Source organism: Haliotis asinina, chromosome 11, assembly GCF_037392515.1.
Source record: "Haliotis asinina isolate JCU_RB_2024 chromosome 11, JCU_Hal_asi_v2, whole genome shotgun sequence".
Lineage (NCBI taxonomy): Eukaryota > Metazoa > Mollusca > Gastropoda > Lepetellida > Haliotidae > Haliotis > Haliotis asinina.
Window position 1 is genome coordinate 41,180,815 of NC_090290.1, and position 13,918 is coordinate 41,194,732.

Genomic DNA, 13,918 nt, shown 5'->3' on the forward strand with positions numbered 1-13,918 from the left:
TCTTTGAGAGGCATTCTGATGTTTAGAGATCATAATTGTAATAAATGAGGTTTTCCTCTTTTTATGTTCTAATCAACACTTATTTATATGATAATTTTCCTGGGGAAACACCTTGCCTTTTTTTTTACATCCATTGTGCATGTCATCAAATCATCAAAATATACTGAACAGAAAAAAAATGCAACTCTGTTCTTTTGTCAAGTGTTTCAATAGCAGACGTAAACATGAATGCTTACTTTTAGGAGATTTCATTTTTTTTGCAACTTGCATGTCTTTTGTTGTTTTGTTGTTCATCATATTTTCATGAGTACAATAATCTGGTTTCTGATACTGGTTTCCTTGCCTTCATTCAATTACTAGCAGTTGATCATTATCGACAAAAAATACTCCTGTAAATTTGAAGTACAAATGCATTTATCCTGATGAGATAGAACCTCATCAGAAGCATCAACAACAACCACACCCAACAGCAACATAAAACAGCATGGCTGCCTTTGAACATAAACCAAGATTTATCTGCCCTCTGTCTTTAATACTTGTATAATCCACTTACATCCAAGTTAACAGATCAAGTTGAAGATGAGAAAACAACTCATCAAATTATCCTTGCAACAAAAAAAGTTTGAAGTAAAATGAATCTTGAAACTCAAGTATGAACACTGAGAAACGAGAAAGAACCTTAAAACAAACAGTACTTGATAAAAAGAGAGAAAATACAGTTAGGACCCTTAAACACAGAAATGCTGGAACGTATGATCCTTCAAGCTGCTTCTGTCATTTCATTGTCAGTTGCTTTGGCTGCAACACAACACAATTCTACATGGCTCAGTTGTCCCATTTGAAATCTGTGTTAAACCTTATAAACCCAAACTCATATTTGACATCATTTTCAATAGATTTTAGTGTCGACAGACTCGGCTAATTTGACTTAAGAATATTTACAGGCACTAATTGAGACTTATTGTTTTATCACTTCAATTCATTCCACAACTACATTTCAAATTAATTAAACAGACAACATCTTTTAACCAAAAATGAACTTTAAGAATATGAGTTTGAATCACACAGGAAAAAGGCAATGGTCATTGATTTATTCATCTTTTTCCCTATTTCAGTAAAAAAATTTAAAAAAAAAAATTTAAATTGTCTTCCTCATAACAATAATTTGAATGAAAATGACTTGGTACTGAAAATATGAAGGTTCAGCAAAGCAGGACCATGTCATATCTGAAGCAGACGGATGTGAGGAGTCTTCTTGGGAATGAGTGAGATGCAGAGGTTTCCCTGCTTACCATTGGCCTCAACTTGGGAGGTGTTGGTGATTTTCACATATCTATCCTCAATGTCTTTCACCAGCTCCAGCACCCCACTGAAGGTGATTCTCAGCTGATCCCCTACACTAACCCACACCCCGATCAGAGGCTTGCAGTCACGGAGGATCCGCTGAAGGCCATCCAGAGTTATGAGTTTATTCCGACAAATCATCAAGCTCTTCAACGATTTGCTGTAGTTCGCAATAGCGATCAGTGATCCATTTGTCAACCTCATTGACTGGATGGCTGATCCTCCTGAGATGTCCAAAAAGTGGAGGTTATGGCAAGACCTCACAAGAACCTCCACAGCAGTGTCTGTGATCAAGAAACAACCCCTTAGAGACACACACATCAGATCTGGACAGTGTTTTGCCAACTGTTTGACAGAATCATTAGCAATCTTAGAACAGAAGCTGAGGTGAATGCTTGTCAGATGAGAATGGTTTGGGTGAGGAAAGAATCTGTTGATGTAGGCAACTTCTGATAGCTGGGAAGGATCTTCTTCTTCTGGTGTTGTCGGTTTTGTAGGATCTGAGTCTGATGGTGACGAATACTCTGACTCACAGCAGGCAGACATTCCCTTTCCTTTGTCTATCACAATAGACTTTGGTAGCACAACTACAGGCAAACCACTGTCACCATTAAGATCCATACACAAGCTGGATCCTACTGTACAGAAGGTCTGTACTCCTGTAGGACTCTTAACATCATCAGATTGAGTGACCTGTTTCTGACCTGGATCAAAAGTCTCTGCTGCTGTTGCACCAAGAGTCCTGTCATCGTCTGGAAAAGATGTGACAACCACATCAGCACTTGTTTTAGAACCTGATACCAAAGAAGATTCTTCAAGAGCTCTGGGGGCTCTGTTTTCTGTCTGATCACCTGTTATCACCTGATCTTCTTTGTCTGCACTGATACCTGACCCAAGGTAAGCATCTAGATTTATCTTTGCAAGGTAATGACAGGTCTCTAGGGAAAGGTTACTGAGGAATCGACACTTGGCCAGGAGGAGAATGATACTCTTGGAAGTGACATGGATGCACTCAGTGAGATTGACATGATACAGCCATTGACAGTGTTCAGCTAAAGCCATCACAGCCAGGTCTGTGATCCCTACACATCCTGACAATCCAATCTCAGTCAGTTGTGGACAATGTTCCGCCACTGCACTGATTCCAGTGTCTGTCACACCATCACAGAAGTTGACATCCAAGATCTTTAGTTTGGGACATCCATTAGCGATTGAACTCAGACCGACATTAGTGATGTTACAACCTCCTTCATGATGTAATCGATTCCCTACAAGTTTTTCCAGATTTGGGCAATTGTCTGCCACATGTCCTACACCAATATCGGTGATATGTATGCATCCTGTAATATCCAGCTCTTTCATGTAAGGGGAACTCTCCGCAATGACCTTCAGCACCTTGTCCTCGATTGGAGTATGTGCAAGACCAACACTGACCAGATTTGTGGCAGTGCCCCTTATGCCAATGAAAGCGTCTTGAGAGATATACTGACAATGAGCTAAAACAAAACTTTTAATATTCCGGCAGTTTTCAAACAAGCTTGCTAGAGCATCATCAGACAGTTCTTCTGAATCTATGACAACAGTCTCCAGCTTTGGACATGAGATAAACAGCTCCTTAAGCTTTCTGTTAAGTCTTTCTGGCTCAGCTGAACAACCGAAATCATCAAAGGATACTGACTTGAGTTTCTTCAGTGTTGACAAGTAAACCAAACAGTTGTAAATATTAATATAGCTGCAGTCATTAATCTTAATTCCTTCAAGATCAGGATACTTCTCAACCAGGTGTGCAATACTTCCATTGGTGACTGTTGTCAAACTGAAGTTGATCGACTTGATTTGAGGACATGATATGTTCTTGTGCATGAAGGAAATATCAGTCAGATGAACAGCCATGCCAAAGTCCAGCTTTTCAACATGATGAGCAACACTCTCTAGCAGAGCAAGGAACGACTGATCCGTCAAGTGATCTCCAATATGGTCAAGGTCAAGGTGTTTCCAGAGGTAGTGATCATAGCTGAGCTCATACCACAGTCTACAAGTCTGTCGGACAGTGTTGATGATGTCCTGGATCTCAAGGAAGGAGAAGATGTGGATGAGGACGGTGTGAGGGAGATCACAGAGGAAGAGGGACACATCTGGGGAGGACATTGTCATCTGCTGATCGGTCCTCAAAATCCACAAGTCACATTTCCATTGGCTTCTTCAGATATCAGATTATGTTTTGCATCTGACTTTATGTCTTGTCATCAGCTGAATCTTCAGACACAGCAGTACTAGGATCCACAACAACCCAGGTCAGTATGACAGCAAAATATGTCATCACCACACGATAATCCTTTGTCTTGATGTTTCAATACAAGCTAAAGTCAATGAAAGACAATGGTTCCCATTTATAAATAGGCATCTCTATTGTAAATGTTTCATATAAAAATGCATGCCTTCACACTATCAAATATACAAGAAATATATACAAATATATGTCTTCTCACACAAAGCCTTTTTAAAGCTAGGCAAAGTGAACCTAAAATGCACATTTCAGTATTTTGTATTGAACTAAGCGTAGAAAGCTCTTGTGTATCAACAAAACAAAGTTTTGAAGAAAAGCCAACTCATCAGCTGAAAAAGCCAAACTGGCTTTTTGTGGAGCACCAAGGATTAGCTTGCAGTGATAAATTCAGTTTTGTGGTAAGCATGGAGACTGTCCCATCATCCATCTGAAACAGAAAGCCAGTGTTATGACAACATTACTGTGAGTGAGCAAGTTCAGTTTTACGCCGCACTCTGCAATATCCCAGCTATATGGCGGTCTGTAAATAATCAAGTCTTCACCAAACAGTCAAGAGATCAACAGCATGAGCATCAATCTGCGCAATCGGGAAACGATGATGCGTGCCAACCAAGTCAGTGAGCCTGACCATCTGATCCTGTTAGTCACCCTTAACGACAAGCATAGACACCGTTTATGGCAAGTTGCTGAAGGCCTATTCTACCCCAGACCTTCACAGGTACAATATTACTGTAATACATGTTGGCAACTGTTTTTGATGAAGTGTGTTTACACTGATGACTATCAGTGAATTATGACTGTTATATTATAGGGGTGGGCAATAATACCAGTTACCCAGTGTATCGCAGTTCGAACTTCACAATTTGATATACTGCAGTACTTTTTTTGCTTTCTACTTTCCATGGATTTGCATTTTCAAAACATCAGTAATTTCTGTACATTTTATCTGATTCAATGTTATTCGAGACAAAAAATTAGTACCACAAACAACCAAATGAGTTTGGCATTACTAGGTGGACAAATAGAAATCTTATTCACTTGTAAGCATTGTACACTGAAATTAATAGAAGATCACTCAATCAATCAGGAAAAGGCATTCATCTGTGAGGTAATACAAAGAACAATATATCACAATACAAGCATTTTGACAGTACCAAACCCTAGTCATAAACCTGCTTGAGTTTCCTCACGAGGAATCGGTCACATGGCAATGGAATTATGACTATTATAAACCTGCTTGACCTTGCCTTATTGTCTGTAACCATTTCTCTTAAAAATTAAAAATCCATAATTCATTGAACTGCATTTGATGAACTTTGAAGCGAGAAATTCCAAACCATGGAAGGATTTTTTGCTTGTTTTTAGCCATGGTTCATGGATGATGGGAGGTAACTGTTGCATGAGAGCATATATTAGGAATGGGATTTTACAAAACTTCATTCAATTAACGATATATGGTTTCAGTTGAAGACTACATTCATCATGTAATGTTGAACTGGATATATATTGGAGTATGGTTCTGTGAATAGAGCTCAGTTCACAATCAGTTGAAGTTAAGCAATGATGGACGTGGACAATGCTTGGATGGGTGAGTGGCAGCTTGACTATTGAGAGTTTCTAAGACTTCAGTCCTGCCCACAACAAGGCACATGACACATGGGGTCTTGCCTTAGACAAATGAGTTTGTTCAAAATTGCCTCTGTTCACCCAGCAGAACATGGGTACCTGGTGAGATACGTCATGTGACTATCAACGCTCTAGTGCCCTACAGGCAGCTTGGGTTACCTGGGGTAATAACAATCAGATTGTAATGCTTTGAGCATGCCCCTCCATGGGGTGGAATTAGGTGCATTAAAAATGCCTTTATTGTTATTATATATAACATAACATGACCTCTACACAGAATGAGGGACGATGGTTTTACATCTGTTTAACAATATTCAAACAATATCATAGCAGGGAACACACTGACCTCATGTAGAAAATGGAACCCGGATCTTCGGCGTGACAAGCAAATGCTTTAACCATTAGGCTACCCAATTGCCCTCTCTACATAGAATTGTACTCATTATACACTAAAAATACAAAAATGAATATTTCCATGCTTACCTGCAGCCTTCATCCTTGATGACCTTTGATGAGAAAGTCCAGCCTACATTTCTCTCCATCTGATGAACCTGAAGGGCAAAGGTAAACTATTGGGCAGGAATCTGTGGTTATACGCTGGAAAAAAGATCGAGACTGGTTTGCAAACGTGGAAATCTGGTGGATTTATGGACAGATTGAGTGGAATATTCATAGATGTTACTAAAATGAGGAAACTTCAACATCATTGGAGATGAAAATTGATATTATGACATTACTTAAAACGAAAAGTTTTTCAGTTTTGTGAAATAAAAAAGTATATTATGTAAGTATGATCAGTGTTGTAAAAAAACATGATTAGCAGTGGGCCAGGTCTGACAAATTCTTGATGCTAGTATATTAATCGCTGAGCAATGTGAAATAAATAAAATACATAAAAGGCAAGTATGATCAACATTCATCCACAGAAACAAGCACACAGTATTACACAGTATTTCAAAATCGAAACCACTCACCACTTCCTATTTAACACTCACAAAAAAGGAATTGATCAACATTCAACCACACGGACACAAGCCCATATGTAGTAGTGGATTTACGCACGTCTACGAAATCACCATCTACAAACTGGTTCAGACTACGAATACACCATCTCCCGAAAAAAAGTAGGGATACATCCTGGCAGTTAATACAGCAAGGAAACAATACAACATGTATGTTCATGCCAAATTATGTGCAAACATTTTGACTATAAAGATAACAAATCATGCTCAAAATAAAAGCTGCCTGTTTTTTCAACATTGTGGGAAGGTTGTACATTGTGATATTATGCTAAGGTTATGGTAATTGGTGGATTAAACGCATGTTCCTAGTGACTTTTCATTAGTAACCCTCTTTGAGTAAAACACTAAAAAACTTAATCCAACAACTACAATCCCTCTTGCAATATTTGACTGATTTGATTCAGGGAGCATCATTCAATGAGCGGTAAGAAATTTGGCAAGTGTATCTTCTTGTAACAATACAGAAAAACCTTATCATGCATCATATGATCGAAGGAAAACACACAAAGGCCCAGTACACAAATGCATTGTTTTCACCTTAAATGGCTTAATGTTTATATAAGGCAGGACTATCAGTTGATATACTTGGAAATCTAAAGACAGATGCAAATTAGGAATTACAAAATGTATATCCACATATATACATACCAAAATAAAAAGGTTAACCCAACCCTAAAGTTCCTGATTTACCATTTACCATGTACATTTTGAAAGAACATACATGATACAAACACATGTGTACAGACATATATGATCATATTAAATGTGCTTTCAAAACAGAAAACAAGGTAATAGTTAGTCAAGGTTTAACTGTAAACAATCACAATGTGCATAATGATATAGCAACTGTACCGTGACTAAGTCACAATGACAGAGTGAGTCCTTTGTGACGTTTTGTGATGGCAGTTCTGGGACAGTCATCCAGAAATGAACATCATAAAACCTCTATAAATGGTTGTTACCGAGTCAAAATATATTGATGCCATCCAGACGGATCCACATACCATTCCAAGCGGTTTGCGTCTCGATATAGTTGAACAACAAATGATTACCAATCACCAAACTCCTGTACTTGTGAGTCAGCTGTCAAATTCATTGCGAGTTACTTCCCTTGTCGGAAGTACTCGGAAGTGGGCTGGAGGAAAGAAAGTGCCTGACAACACAGACAACAAAGTGAGGTTTCTGCTATGCAAATGTCTTTACACTGATCGTACTTATCGTTCAGTGATAATTGTCAAAGGTAATCTATATTCAATACATGAAATGCAAAGAGGTTGTTTCTCGGTGCATATGACAGAATTACATCCACTTTTATTGAAACGATTCTGAACGCGCACTTGTCATTTGTTCGAGTCCAGTTCTAGTAAAAGTTCACTTGGTTCGGATTCCGAGGTCCAAACTCATGTCCTCTTCATTTCTTGATGCGGATGTATAACTAACAGGAAAGTGTTCCGCATGTACCCCCCATTTTTGTACATATAATATATCCACCTTCACCAGTGTAATATTCCACCAATGAAATAAAATAATCAATTGTGTTTTTCGTATTTGTTCTTGGTTATTGAATTAATGTGATTTTAGTTTGGGGTATGCATGTCAGTTTGTAATTTGGAGTGGGGAGGTTACGGGCCGAAGTCTTACCAACTAACATACCAAGCCATTTTTGTTGTTGATTTGGGTAAGATTTCCACCCGTACCCCCCTCTTTTTTCACGGTAAATTTTCTCCAGTTTGGATGCCAAATTTATTGTTTGCAATAATTTTACAACAGTTTTGACAATTTGGTCTGAACGAACTGAACTGAATCTAATGTTTCATTTTGAAATGCCTTTATAGAGCTTGGTTGGAATTAAATTACAATATGCCAAACCATTACAATTTAGGTGTGAATCTAATCATTCTTCTCCACAGAACTATCTAGAGAGTTCTTATGATAAGAGTTAGAGTATATTTGAAAAGAAAAAACCTTTTTAAAATCCAATGACTTTGTTTTATAATGTTTTAAATAATCAGTAGTGCCAGTAACATGGCATCATAAAAATTCATATAACAGTCACCAGAAACATATTTATAAATGTTTTGACAACATCGTTTGCTGAATGTGTGGATGTTTTTGGTTTTAGATCAAGAGTAATTGTCAACTACCACAAGCATGGGAAGGACAAATCCTGACCCCCAGAATGCCTCTGGTCAGGAGCCCCCAATGTACCTACAGAGGCCATCAACAGGCCACTCACAAGATGTCCGGCACATCCTAGCCAAATGTTTCCGGCAGTTATACACTCGAGATGCTGTAAGACCTGAGACTGTGAAGAATCTTCAGGTATCAAAAGGAGGAGACGACCCATATCATGAGAGATATGTGGACTCCCTACAGAAGGTAATAATTGGGAAAATCTGAAAGTTAGTGAAACGTTTACTGATACTATCTTTCATTAAATAAGATAAGATACATTGTGTTGATGTATGTAGTCTTGGGATTGTCCATAGCAGTTTCATAGGCAAAACCAACATTTGGATCCATAAGGCTTCACTTCAATATGGTGGCCACCACTGAGTCAAGTGATCAACTTGTGAAGGTTTAATGTTCGATATTTCAAGTTTAACTGAAAAGCAGAAACTGGTGCAATATAGAGTGTAGGAATCAATCAGCAAGATATTTTTGTTGATGACAATTAAGACATTTAATGGCTAGTTTGTTGGTTGATAACAAGGAGGAATGGAGATGCCATTGATCTGTGACTCCATGACTGGGTTCTGTCACAACAGAACATTTGCACATCATGCTGGTAAGGAGGTACTAGTTTTCCTGAAGCATGATCACTTTTGAAACGTTATGTCACTGATTGCTCAGCTAAATCCGATTGCAACCAATCACCAATCCAGAACACTTGCTTCATGAACAGTCCGAGACGTAACGAGTACGCGAGACGGCCCATCGTCTCTTGTACGCGAGACGGTGCACTCCGCGGTACTAACTGAAGTGCTTCCCTGCTAATTAATTCAATCACCAACTCGACTGTCTGCGAATATGACGCTGAGTAATTAAAGCGTCCCGTAAAATCCCTAAGCATGAAGGGGTGCTTGACAGTCATATACGAACAGGTTTTGCAATCTCGGATGCCACGCTTTCGTCATTTGCTCTGAATAGTTTACCAAGGTTGAACTTGATCGATTTTTTTTATGAAAGGCCCATATTGGTGTCATTGGAAGGTATGACACGACTAATCACTGTGGGAATTGAATATGGGAACTTGAGTAAATCTAATGATGCTCATGTTAAGAAGAAATGTGTCGGTATGATTTGTACAACATCATCAATGAGAACTTGTTCATAATTGCACAACGTCATCAATGAGAACTGACCGAAGTGAGTGTTTACAGGTCTACACTGAGTGGCAGAGGCGTATGGACGAAGCAGCCATGTTAGAAAGGCACATCATGCAAGCCCAGGCACGGGCAATGTCTGCTGATGAGAGGGAGTTGAACAGAACAGCACAAAGTTGTGACAAATATCCTGATCTCGGACTTCCACCTGGTTAGTAGAACTGGCAACATTCATAGACAAGTTGTATGTCCCTCTATAAAACTGTGACAGTACCCAAGTTGTAGTTAAGCAACCACACATAAATGCATGTAGCATGGAATGATATTCCCTATACCCTGTACCCAATTCCCCTATCATCATCATCATCATCATCATCATCATCAGACCCATGAAGATCTGGGTTGGAACTGATCTTCGGTAACCCATGCTTGGCATAAGAGGCGACTAACAGGATCGGGTGGTCAAACTGGCTGACTTGGTTGACACATCTCATTGGTTCCCAACTGCGCAGATCGATGCTCATGCTGTTGAACAGTGGATTGTCAAGTCCATACTTGTTTATTTACAGACTGCTGCCACATAGCTAGAATACTGCTGACTGCAGCATAAAACTAAACTCGCTCACTCACTTACTCATCATCATCATTTAACGTAAATTTTGTGTTCAGGTCGGTCCCATTTCCGTTCCTGTATCGACACAGAGCTTCTGAAGAAACACAACCTGCTGACCCCTGAAGATTATGCCACTGAGGACCCCATGTCTGTACCACCACCCCAAGGTAGGTGGGGAGGGGGGCAAGCAGGTCAAGCTATATGTTAGTTCCTATATCTGTACGTCACACAGGGGCAGGTTAGGGCCACACTGTGAGACTTTGTACAAGGTATTGTATTTTGTTTTTATTGGTTTCACTTGAACCAAATGAACCTGAAGATTTCATTCAGGGCTTGCAGATTTTAAAACATGCGGATAGCAGCAGGCCCTGATGGCCAGCTGGTAAATTAAAGTATTGCAAACATTGCACTGAACCAGTTCTCAGTTGTTCAGTTTGTTTACAAATCTAAACAGTAAAACCGATAGAATGTCTAAACAAAATAAGCATGTCTGTGTCCTTCCAGCAGAACTAGCTACAAACTCTAGTGAAAATGGATGCTGACTGATCATTAGGAATGACTGCAATGACAAGAATTTTAAAACTTTTCTCATCTGACACTGTAGTGCAGCCCAAGAATTCATTCAATCCACATAAGTTAAAAACCCAACTCACTGACTCTGTGTCTGATCTGTGTAACCTAACAAATCACATCATCAGCTTTGTCTGTTCTTTGCTCAGTAATACATCACCTTTGCTCAATAGTCAGTGATTGTGTATGACTATTTCACTATATTTAGGGAGCTGGAGGTAGGTAATGGTTTAATTGTTTAAAGACCCCAGGTCCCCAATTCTCCGCATGAGTACAATGTTTGAAGCTCATTCTGGAGCCCCTTGCAGTGATAATGATGGAATATTACTATAAGTGGTGTAAAACCATGCTCACTTGCTCATAATGTTTTAGCTCCAAAGATCCCAAGTTATGCACGTGAGACACTGACGTCTCAGCAACACAGTCGACGTAATGAGGGGCGGGAGGATTCCCCCTTTCCCATGGGGGACCAGGCGGCAGTTAGTGAGGAGTTCCCTAGCTTCATCTCGGATGAGGATGTGGAGACTAAGGGAAATGATTATGAAAGTGATCTGGTGAGTTACCACGGAAGCATGTGAATCTTTCAGAAGCTGACAAAGATGTCATTGCTATTATCAACTGTATGAAGAGAATAATGAACTTTTTCTAATGAAATTGTAAACGTGTGTGACATGGCTGTCATAGTTAATTCACTGTTCAGAATTGTCTCCCTTTGTCATGTCAGGAACTTATAATCGGGAACTATTGTACCCAACCTCATCAAATTTGGTGACAGCCTACACTGGGGGAATACGCGGACACCTGTGTATATGACCCTATTTTCAAGGTCACTACGACACTATGTTGTAAATATTCATTCTTCTTTAGCGGTAAGGGACATTGTTTCAAATACATGATTCTTGTTTGTCAGCAGCATGCCAATGCCACCAGTTTGACCAAAGTGATATACGTCTGAGAGTTGATCTCTTCTGGTTTTCCTCCCAGTCTGATCTGCTTTGAACCAAACTCACTCACTCTTGTATGTTAGCATGTCTTGACTGTTTGCTTACATTGTCCCAGAACACATTCCCCAGGGTTGATGCCTGGAAGCAGCACATGACAGAAGAACAGCGTGAGATGGAACGCCGTGACCTTGCCAATCTCAACGCCAAGACAAACTACCTCCGCAACCAACGATTCCTGTCTGGTTCAGCACCCCCAGGTATCAGAACTCTGATCAAGCCACACAAGAAGAAACCCAAAGAGATTGGGGTGGAACCAAAACCAGAAGACTCAATGTATGTGTGACTTAAGATCTGCATGTATTAATGCCTGCTGTATTGGTAATGAACCTTAAAGGAATATCCCACCATGAAAACACTTCATTCTGATTGCTCAGTTGAAAGTTTCAAATCGCAATAACTACCTCAAAATATAACTGCTGGTTTAATCACCTTGAATGTTTAATTAGAAGGAAATCTCAATCACTAGACATTCACGTAAATACTTATCAAATATTGATGACATTGGTTTTGCTTTTTATCTAGACCACTGGAACCAACACCAATATTCTTGGCATCCCCTCCAGAAGTTGTATTCCGGGATTATCAGGTTGAACAAGTTTATGAGGTGAGTCATTTCACTTGTCTGAATGTGTTCAAGGAATATCACGGTGAATAGTTTCACCAGTCAGGAGAGATGGTCACTTTATCATGGATGCTTCCAGAAAGATCGGTTGGTTGTACAGGGTTTTTGTTGTTGTTGTTTAACATGATGCTCAGCAATATTTCAGCTATGTGGCAGCGGTCTGTAAATAATTGATTCTGTACCATACAGTCCAGCAATCAACATGATGAGCATTGAATCCACATTATTGGGATACAATTACATGTGTCATCCAAGTCAACCAACCTGAACACGTAATACCGTTTGCCACCTCTTACAGCAAGCATGTGTAGACCAATTCTAACCCAGATCTACTTAGGTCGTTTTAAGATCGCATTAAGATTCTGAGACTTGTCAGTTTTGCTACATTCAAACATTTCTATGGATATTTTCTTGTGTTCTGACTAGATTGTGTTGGAGCTGAAGAACATCTCAACAGTGATTCGTCAGTGCAGAGCCTTGCCTCCTTCCACACCCTACTTCACTGTTGGACTAGGTGGGTAGAACTTTTCATATCGGTAGTAGGTGGGTAGGACTTTTCATCAATCGTAGGTGGGTTGGACTTTTCAAATCGGTAGTAGGTGGGTAGGACTTTTCATGTCGGTAGTAGGTGGGTAGAACTTTTCATGTCAGTAGTAGGTTTGTAGAACTTTTCATATCGGCAGTAGGTGAAAAGGACTTTTCATTTCAGTAGTAGGTGGGTAGGACTTTTCGTTTCGGTAGTAGGTGGGTGGAAGTTTTCACTTCGGTAGTAGGTGGCTACAACTTTTCTTTTCAGTAGGTTGGACAAGGTGGGTAGACCGTCAGTTCTCTGTTGGACTAGATTGGCAGAACTGTAGGTTTGAGCCATCAGGACTAAAAGAGGGCAGGACTGTAGCATTGGGCCTGCAGAACCAAGTGGGTAAAAACTGCAGATTTGGGCCTGTTGGGTGGTAACAAGGGTAGGACTGTATGTTTGCGTTTTGAAGACCTGGATGGGTAGGACTGTAGGTTTGGGCCTGTAGATCAAAATGGGTAGGACTGTAGGTTTAGGCTTATGTGTCCAGGTAGTTAGGACTGTAGGCTTGGTCTTGCAGGTCCAGGTAGTTAGGACTGTAGGCTTGGGCTTGCAGGCCCAAGTAGGTAGGACTGTAGGTTTAAGCTTACAGATCTCGGTAGATAGTACTGTAGGCTTGAGCTTGCAGATCCAGGTAGGTAGGACTGTAGGCTTGAGCTTTGCAGATCCAGGCAGGTAGGGATGTAGGTTTGGGCTTGCAGATCCTAGTAAGTAGTGCTGTAGGTTTATGCTTACAGATCCAGATGGGTAGGACTGTAGGTGTTGGCTTCAGGTCCAGGTGGGTAGGACTGTAGGTTTTGGCCTGCAGGTCCAGGTGGGTAGAACTGTAGGTTTGGGCTTGTAGGTCCAGGTAGTAGGACTGTAGGTGTGGGCTTGCAGGTCCAGGAGGGTAGAACTGTAGGTTTGGTCTTGCATATCTAGGTAGGTAGG

General features: G+C 40.1%; 2 protein-coding genes across 4 annotated transcripts in view; one reads left to right on the plus strand and one right to left on the minus strand.

Annotated features, from left to right (window-relative positions):
- Positions 1–251: 251 nt before the first annotated feature.
- On the minus strand, positions 252–7,365 carry LOC137256581 (F-box/LRR-repeat protein 2-like). Its single transcript, XM_067794451.1, has 3 exons — positions 7,284–7,365; positions 5,741–5,808; positions 252–4,058 (listed from the first exon to the last, which is right to left on the minus strand). Exon 3 carries the CDS (start codon positions 3,496–3,498, stop codon positions 1,222–1,224), a length of 2,277 nt encoding a protein of 758 aa, XP_067650552.1. The 5' UTR covers positions 3,499–4,058; positions 5,741–5,808; positions 7,284–7,365; the 3' UTR covers positions 252–1,221.
- A 48-nt stretch (positions 7,366–7,413) lies between these two features.
- The window catches only part of LOC137256071 (deleted in lung and esophageal cancer protein 1-like), a 32,772-nt gene continuing 26,267 nt past the window's right edge, over positions 7,414–13,918 (plus strand). Inside the window, exons 1-8 of one of the 3 annotated variants that reach the window (XM_067793758.1) lie at positions 7,414–7,452; positions 8,402–8,658; positions 9,663–9,816; positions 10,275–10,385; positions 11,161–11,342; positions 11,848–12,065; positions 12,315–12,396; positions 12,841–12,928. In XM_067793758.1, coding sequence (XP_067649859.1) covers positions 8,431–8,658; positions 9,663–9,816; positions 10,275–10,385; positions 11,161–11,342; positions 11,848–12,065; positions 12,315–12,396; positions 12,841–12,928 — 1,063 coding nt within the window. In that variant the 5' untranslated portion in view covers positions 7,414–7,452; positions 8,402–8,430. Of the gene's footprint in view, positions 7,520–8,401; positions 8,659–9,662; positions 9,817–10,274; positions 10,386–11,160; positions 11,343–11,847; positions 12,066–12,314; positions 12,397–12,840; positions 12,929–13,918 lie in introns of all 3 variants that reach the window. The other 2 variants (XM_067793757.1, XM_067793759.1) reach the window with 2 other exon arrangements.

Bases quoted from the DNA above. Each gene is read 5' to 3' on its own strand.
- LOC137256581 (XM_067794451.1), bottom strand. From the start codon at position 3,498: ATGACAATGTCCTCCCCAGATGTGTCCCTCTTCCTCTGTGATCTCCCT.